The sequence below is a fragment of the Heloderma suspectum genome, chromosome 1 (genome assembly GCF_057233095.1).
Source record: "Heloderma suspectum isolate Gila_16-S chromosome 1, 16-S_ref, whole genome shotgun sequence".
Taxonomy (NCBI): domain Eukaryota; kingdom Metazoa; phylum Chordata; class Lepidosauria; order Squamata; family Helodermatidae; genus Heloderma; species Heloderma suspectum.
Genome location: NC_139458.1, coordinates 436,182,719 through 436,191,450, shown reverse-complemented (window position 1 = coordinate 436,191,450; position 8,732 = coordinate 436,182,719). Strand labels below are relative to the sequence as shown.

Below are 8,732 nucleotides of genomic sequence, written 5' to 3'. Positions count from 1 at the left end.
CCATTTCGGTTTTTTCCCCCACACAAATTCCATGCTGGAAAACATTCAAGAGTCCTGCTCCATCCCAAGGGCTGTCGGCAGCTTAAATGAATTATTCAACTTTTTACATTGAAAAAGAGAGATGCGGGCCCCTTCCCAAATGCTCTTCCTCTTGCCGGGGGAGAGGGAGCATGAGCTTCCAACAGCCCATCTTTTTTAGGCCACTGAGTGAGGCCAGATTGCCCTTGCTTCTGTGGCTGCAGGGTAACAACAGCTTTGGTACCATTGAGGATGTTGCTTGTTTTTGGATGGTTGAACATTTTAACCTAATTTTGATTAGAACAAATTAGTACGTTGGAACAGCATGCCTTCTTAAAATTAAGCTTGTTCCAAAAATCTACAAGTGAGAAACCATCGGTCGTTACAAATCTGTGAAGCTGCCTTGTTGAATGTATGAACCAAACCATTGTTCCATTTATCCCAATGTTGTTTACTCTGACTGGTAAGCAGGGCCTGGGCAGGGGTCTTTCCCAATTCTTCTGCCTGTGATCTTTTCAAATGGAGATGCCTGAGGCCTTTTGCCTTCAAAATAGGTGCTCTGCTGCAAAGCTAGGGCCCCTCCCTGAGTAGAGTTGCTACTAAGAAAAAAATACATATTAACTATTTAAGCTAATAAGATTTATACCAGTAGTTCCTAAGTAGAAGCATGCAACCTCTAGGTGGTCAGCTACTAAGCAGTAATGCATGGATGTAAAAACCAAGTAAGCCATGTTGGTCCATAAGAAAAATTCCAAAATCCACAGACAGGCAGTATTTTTATTAGGACTAACCAAATATGCACAAAATGGTGGACAAGCCTTTGAGATCGTCATCAAGCAAAATGTTACAAAAAGCAGGGGGCGGGGGAGAAAACCTGATGTGAAGTCTGCATGGTCAGTCTTAACATGGAACTGAGGAAGTCACAGACTTAAATGGATTGGGCTCTGTGAGGAGTCATGCGAGTTTCAGGTTACACCTAGGACTGTTGGGACAAGCACATGACAGAGGATTCATTTTTGGCAGTAAATGTTAGAGCTGGAGAGCAAGGATGGGAGACTGCTACCTGACATCCCACCAATCTGCAATCTACGTTCCGTGAGACTTGCCTCTATCCAGGCCCTGTGCGTGGCAGCAGTTGTTATCCTTGATGAATATCCCAGGCCCTGACCAGGAAATGTCTGCAAGCAGCCCAGGTTGCTCCGATGACATGCACATATGGGAAAGGCAGATAGAATCAGGACTGTACCAAGAGAATATTCCCTCTGGGACATCCTTTAGATGCCGCTGACCCTCCTAGAGAGCTTTTGTCTATTGGGCAACATAGAAACGTAATAAATAAATCTGGCAGGCTATTTATTTGAATACTGGTTTGTTCCCTTGAGTTTGAGCTTGGTCATATAGCCCTTTCGTACTTCCTGAGTGGGATGATAGCTGATTTAATTACTCTGTTACTGGGAGGTTTGCCTTATGACTTTACCTTTTACGTGCTTTCTATATATTTTGATAATGTTCCTGCTGATGAGAGCAGGATGTTACTGGTTTATTGTTCTATTCGGGCAAGCAAATATCAGTCCTTCCAGTTAAGCATTTCATTTTTTACTTCTGCTCTCTCATGTTCTTGTTTAATCCCAGGGTTAACTATCCTACAGCTTCATTTCATTTACCAGCGTCAATAAAGTCACTAAATAAATAAGGTCACCAAATAAAATTAACTTATTACTGTTAACAATTGTTTTAAACTGCTACTTATTAAATAGCCTGCTGCTAATTGCTGCTGCTGGAGTTTTAATCTGGCCTTGGATGTGTTTTAGTTAGTGCTGGTGGGCCTCGCAGTGGTGGCAAGTGCGGCGGGGGGAGTAAATTAAGGGGGCTCACCCTTTTAATCTGTGGAGCATAGTTGCCTTCCATAGATCCATCACTTGCTTTTATTTTTTATTTTTTTCTATACTGCCCAGTAGCTGAAGCTCTCTGGGCAGTTCACAAACCACCGGTTAGTTCCAAATGAACCGTCTGTCATTCCTGGTTTGATCAGAGATGAGGATGCTGACCCTGGTTTGCACTTCGAAGACCTGGTTGGATGCAGCAGATGGACCTGATCCGATTGCTTCCAAGTGCAAAGCAAGTGGGTGCTTTGTTCAGGAGAAATCCCGCTTACCATGTGCCTGGCCCAAGCTATATTATTATTATTTTATTATTACTATCCTGCCTTTTCCCCCAATACTGGACTCGGTATGTGTGGGTGTGGGTAAAACTGGCGTTGGACAACTGGGACAGAACAAGGACTTCGTTGAAGCTCCATCACAGTGTTGTTTACTGACCTGACAGGGATGGTCCCAGATGTAGTGTTGGGGATACTCCCAGGCTTACAAGCCTGGGTGGCCTTGTATTTCCATGTCATGGCCTCCTTAAACCTGCTACAGTGTTTCCCATTTAAATACCTAAATCACATCTAGCAGGTTGTGAAAGCTAAAAGTGTCTCATTTAATTTTACTGGGTTTCAGAGTGTGGGTGGAGTTTAGCTTTACCACAGCTAAGCCTCCCATAGCCCTAGGACAAGGTGGGTTTGGCTTTAGGCAGGCATGGCCCTGACGGCTCATTTTTACAAATCAAGTGTAGAATAAACGGCAGTGAATTGTGGTAAAAGTGTTCCTCTGTATGTTCTATATAGAGTTTTTAACCATGTGTGACAGAATAATCCAACTTCACTCTGGAATACACAACTTTACAAACAAATGAATCCCTGATGTGTGTTAAATCGGCACAGCCAGAGTACATACTCAGGATTTCTTACCAGTTTCTTAGCAGTTACAGCGCAAGTCACCTGTGTTAAGCGATCCTCTATCTGCCCTCTTGCTTAAGAACACAATTACCTTCCTGGATCAGAGTAAAGTCTACTTAGTCTGGTATTTTTTTCTGCAAGGATCTCACCAGTCAGCAGGTGCTAAGCTAGGTGGCCTACCAGAAACTGACCAGTGGCCCACCCGCAGGCTATGATCTGTTTACCCACGCTTGATCTATTCTTAAACTGTTTTTAATGGCATACTGCCACTCTTAAGCTTCACTTTGCCTCTGTGAGATCCAGAAACCTGCTCTTCTGTCAATGAAAGTTGGCATTCCAAACATCTGCCACTCTGAAGCCAGTGCAGCCATCAATCTAAATTCCACAGCTGTGTATTGCTTGGCCTGTAATGGCACCTTTTCAGCCCACCACTGAAGTGACTGAATCCCCACTACTCCCCAAACAAAAATAAGACACAGCATAACATTAAAATCAAACTGATTCTATTTGAGAAACTAGAGAAACAGTTATACTTTTTTATTTCAACAAAACAATCAGATGAAAGCTTTTAATAAAAACAGTCTTGAACCAGGCTGTATAAATCTCTTCCTTTTAAAGCAGCAGCAGAGGGGAGGGGAGCAAAAGATGCAAGGTGCAGCCTGAAAGAGGCACCTCACTTTCAGAATTAAGACACAATTAAAAATATAAAGTTAATCTGTATCTTTTATATATATTTATATATATATATATATATCTGAAATAGGACATCTTTTATAGTCAAAAGAAATAGATTGCACTTGCTGTTTTTTCTTTTTCTTCTACTTACCTACAGTGGTTTTGTGGCAAAGGTGAGCTCCATTTGAACTAAGAACTGGGCCAACATTGCCCAGCTCATCTGCTTGCTATTAGTACCCATCCTGAGTTTGTATTTATGTTAGCAAAACCACAGTGCCCACCGCTCACTTGGACTCATGCAGCCAAGGCGATCTACCCAAGCCACGCTGCAGTTATAATTCTACTCCCTGCTCCCAATTCCAGTCCCAAATGTGCAAGGGGTCACATACATGGGCAACAGACAGGAATTCCTCCCACCAACACTCCCAACTACATCAAGAAGCAAATGCAAACACTGATGGCACAGGGAGCCTTTCCAAATAATAAGCCTTCCAGAAGAAAGGGAGGGGCGAAAGGTTTGGTTTCCTGTAAATCTAATGGTGTTAGAGGTGTATGTATCAATCTCCCATGCGGAGCATCAGGTGCTGAAAAGTGACTTGGGGCATCACGGGGGCACCTGCTGTTCTCAGTGACCTGCATGCAGAGCTTGAGAAGCTTCAAGAGCTGTCAACCACCTGATGAGGCAGAGTCACGCAGGAGCCATTGATGAAGGAACCTTGCTTCTCACGCCCTTTCATGAAGTACGTCAACAGATCACCTTTGCCCTTGACAAAGATGTGTCCTCGGCGCACAAAGCGGAAGCCGTACTCCTTCAGGATAAAGTGGGTCTCCTCCACCACCTGCAGAGGTGAGAGCAGACATGAATGCACCGATCTGGTGTGGCCAGGGCTTACCAACCAGTCTTGGATGGCTCCCTTTAGACTGTTCTGTGTTGGTTCAACAGCCCACCCACCGCTTCACTAATTATCTGATCAAAACAGAAATTGGCCTTACAAAGATTATGCTGCATCCTATAACAGAACTGGGGAGGTGGATTGTTTGTGCTTAGATCATGCACCCAACAGAAGGGGAAAAAATTCATGCAGAAGTGCAGTTCTACTCAGATCACAATGGCATGGGACTTGGTCTCACAGCCCAGTGAATGCAAGATTAGACCACAAGAAGATCATTTGGGACTCGAGGTGCTTCCAGAGAAGGGGCTCCTAGCACTACCAAGGAAATGGCATTGTGCAGCTATTGTCTTCTCTTCCGTGATGGAATTGTCTTGTAAGAAAAAAGATGGAAGCAGTGGGAAAATATGGGAGGGCTACACAAGGAAGATAATGATGCCTGAACCCCTTGTAAAATTCAGGTGGGGGAGTCGGGCAAAGTATGCAGACACAGCCTTTGGTAATCTTTTGAAACTGGGGACTGGTAGGAATTGTTTGTGCAAAGTGCAAGGATTGGTATGCTGATGCAGTATTGTTTTCAACCTTGCGTTCTGGACAGTGCAGAGCTTTCTTGGAATTTTATTACCAGTTCTTCAAAGAGATGAACAGGCATGGGTGACACCTGAAATACAGCTAGCTCAGCCACTGCAGCTGATCCTTCCCCTGCCTGGTACCCTCTATATGCGTTGGAACTGAACTCCCATCATCCCAGCCATCATGGTTATTGGGGGACCATGGCACTATGCATCAGTGGGTGTGTGGGTATGCCTCAGGGTACACTCTGACTTCAAGCAGAGCAAAAGGTCTGGCTGAGTGTGATTCCTAGAAGATGCCCCAGAACCCTCTGTGAGGCTTATGTGTATACAGCAGAGGCCAATGCAAAAAGTGTACCCTGAAAGCAGGAATGCTGGAGAAATCCATATCTCAGTCAAATGAGTTTGTATTTCTATTAATCTAACTTGTGGCTGCTGAAGTGGACCAGCTTTTTCCCAGTCACGTGGATTCCATGGACTTGGCACACCAGGGTTTTTTTATGTGTGTGTGTTGGGGGGAGGGTAGGTTTGTGCAAATTTTCACTTGCGCTAATGCATGCTTGTGCAGGTGGAATGACATTCTCGTAGATCCCTAAAAAAAATCTGATTCCGTCAACGAGTGGACAGAACGAAAGACACCTGACAATCTGCAAAATAGATGGAAAGGATTTAACAAAATCCGTACATCCCTCCCTAAAAGACTGAAATTGCGGTAGTCAACATAAGGTGAGATCAGATTGTAAACCTGTCTAGTCCAGCATTCTGTTCACACAGTGGCCAGCCCCTTGCCTAGGGGAAGCCCATAAGCAGGACATGGGGGCAACAGCACCCTCCCGCCCATGTTCCCCAGCAACTGGTGTTCAGACGCATATGACTTCGGATACTGAAGTTGGTATCTAGCCACCATGACTAGTAGCCATGATAGCCTTATCCCCATGAATTTCCCTTTTAAAACTGTTGATATTGGCAAGCATCACTACATCTTGTGGAAGTGAGTTCCATAGTTTTAATTCTGCCCTCTGTGAAGAAATCATTCCTTTTCTCTGTCCTGATTCTCCCACCATTCAGGTTCATTGGATGACCACAGGATCTCGTATTATGAAAGGGAGAAAAGCTTCTCCCCAACTGCTTCCTCTACACCACACATACTTGTATCCGCTTCTATCTCGTCGTCCTTCCTGTTCTGCCAGTGTCTTGGTCATTTGGGTTGCCCTTCTAGCGCAGCCATGTTCAAACTAGACCAGCAGGCTTCCACTCTAAGCACCCTTGCCTTGAAGCACGTTCCACAGAAACCAAGGGAACTTGATTTCCACATCCTCATCCCCCTCCAGGAGCCTGTATGTGCTCTGCTCCTCCTAGTCCATTTTAAGAGAGACAGAAGTGCCACACTTGCTCCTTTGCAAGAGTGCGCAGGCTTGCTGTTGCCACCTGCGCTGAAGTGAATGGGGGGCCCTCTGCAGGTGACACGCGCCGCATGTGTGTCGGAGCATCCTGGTCGGCAAGAGAGGGCTACTTCCCATGCGCCTCCGCTGTGCACCCTTGACTCCCTGCTTTCCTCCTGCAGCCCAGTTGCTAAGCTCTTCTGCTGTTGGGGGCCGGGGCTGGGGCCAGGTCCTTAAATCCCCTGCCTCAACTGCATTTACGATCCTGGGAGGCGTTTTTGTTCCCTCCCACCCCCTTCACAAGCCTTCCTTCCCCCACCTGTATATTCCCCATGACGCCTGTCGACTCCATCCGGCTAGCCACGTTCACCGTGTTCCCCCAGATGTCATAGTGAGGTTTGCGGGCACCAATGACGCCTGCCAGCACGGCTCCTTTGTTCATGCCTGCCAGCACCACGAGAAGACAGAAAATACACCCGCGTCAAGGAAACACATTTTCCAAATCTTCGGCCTGGTGTGCAGGGCCTGGGTGAGATGGGGGTCAGGAGGAGCCCAAGAGCATCAGAAAATCCCAGTGGAATGAGACCAAAACCCAGGAGGCTGTTTCCCTCAGTTCCCCCCCCCCCAGGCATTTTTAGCATTCTAGCCTTCTAGACTTTTAGCTTTGCTGTTTTAGAACTGTATTTTACACCTCTGTGTTGCTGCTAGGTTTTATTCTGGTGATATTGTGGTTTTAATGTTTTTATAGTTTATATTATTTTACTGCGCGCTTTTTGGTTTTAATTTTGGGGAACTGCCCAGAGAGCTTTGGCTATTGGGCAGTATAAACATTTTTTTAAATTTTATATATATATATATATATATATATATATATATATATATATATATATATATTAAAATAACCAGACTCTTCGGAGGAGCCCACACAGACCATGAGGGCCGGAGCCCACTCCTGCTATTGCTCCCCAGCAGCCTGGCGTGTGAAGCTGCTGACTGGGCTCCCCAGCCCCCGCTTCCCCTCCATGCATTGGCCCTGTCCTCCTTTAAACTTATCTAAGCCAACAGTTCTCACCAGTTTTTGCAGCAGTACGTTCCAGAAGTTTATTATGGATTGTGAGAAGAAGGACCCAGTGGAGGCTGGTGGCTCCGATGTCAGTGGAGCGGTGAATCACCCCTTGGATAGCTCCTTTGAGGGTCTGGCTGGCTCTGAGTGAAACCCGGAGAAAATTCACTGCCCCACTGACATCGGCGCCACCAGCCTCCACTGGAAGGACCTCCTTTTGTTTGTCCTGACTCTGGTTCCAAATCAAGGTCATTGGGAGACCCCAAGTTCTACTTTTAAAAGGGAGAAAAATACATCTCTACCCCATGCAAAAGCTTCCAATGTCCTCTCCCTAATTACTGTTCAGAGGCGCTCTGAGCCCAGGATTGATTCAGGTTCCAGTGTCCGTGTTTGGAACGCACACAGAGAGACAGCAGCCCACTTGCCTATTCGCAGCATGAAGTTATTGAAGGACTGGTAGTTAATGTTCATCAGTGTCTCTTTCATGGCTAAGGCAAAGTCAGCAAGATCCGCCAAGTGTTGCCAGCGCTCCTTTTCTGAAAGATCTTCCTTCTGCGGAGAGCGAAAGACAGAAAGCAGAAAAGCTTAACTCCCAGGAGGGGAGACATTTCCACTCCCAGCCCAATTCACAGTTCCCCAATGCTGGGCAGTAAATCCACACATGCCTTTACTAGTATGACCTACTTTGCACAGGTCCATGGTCCAGAGCTCCCAAAGTACATGCAATTAAATACCATAATTCATTAACTCTATGGACAGTTTTAAAGCCCACTTCCTAATTCTGAGACTGGGATGCAGAGTTTCCCCACCCCTCTTTCCTTTTAGACCTTTGAACAAATGGAATGAGTTACTCAGGACTTCTTCTGTAAACTATATCAGAATAGTCAATGGCTCTTTTTCAAAGCTCTGTCACTTGTCCTAGAGGAACACATGTCAGTCCCTTTTTAACCTATGCTGTGCTCCTTTCAATGTGAGGTGAAGACCTTTTCATTTTCCCAGCATTTTAGCATCCTTGTCTTTTAGCTCTCCTGTTTTAAATCTGTATCTTAAATCTCGGCATTGCTGCTAGTTTTTATTCTGGTTGTACTTTTATACTGTGGTTTTAAGCGTTCATGTTTTACATTGTTTAATGTGTAGTTTTTAATTTTTGTGAACCGCCCAGAGAGCTTTGGCTCTTGTGCGGTATAGAAATGAAATCAATCAATCCAGTCTAGTTGCTACAGAAGGATTTAATATGCTGCAGTATTTGTTAAGTTGCAGTCAGCGATAGGGTGCTTCAAGATGGGAGGGCACCCTTACTACTTCATATTGAAAGGCACTGTACAGCTATTCCGTCTTTCCCTTAATGGATTT

At 45.3% G+C, this 8,732-nt stretch overlaps 1 protein-coding gene across 1 annotated transcript in view; it reads right to left on the bottom strand.

Moving 5' to 3' along the window:
* Positions 1 to 25: 25 nt before the first annotated feature.
* ADCY3 (adenylate cyclase 3) overlaps positions 26 to 8,732 on the bottom strand; it is a 142,225-nt gene continuing 133,518 nt past the window's right edge. Inside the window, exons 18-20 of the mRNA XM_084829491.1 lie at positions 7,805 to 7,931; positions 6,636 to 6,760; positions 26 to 4,311 (exon numbers count right to left, since the gene is read on the bottom strand). Of these exons, the coding sequence (XP_084685617.1) occupies positions 4,129 to 4,311; positions 6,636 to 6,760; positions 7,805 to 7,931 (435 nt within the window). The 3' untranslated portion in view covers positions 26 to 4,128. The remainder of the gene's footprint in view (positions 4,312 to 6,635; positions 6,761 to 7,804; positions 7,932 to 8,732) is intronic.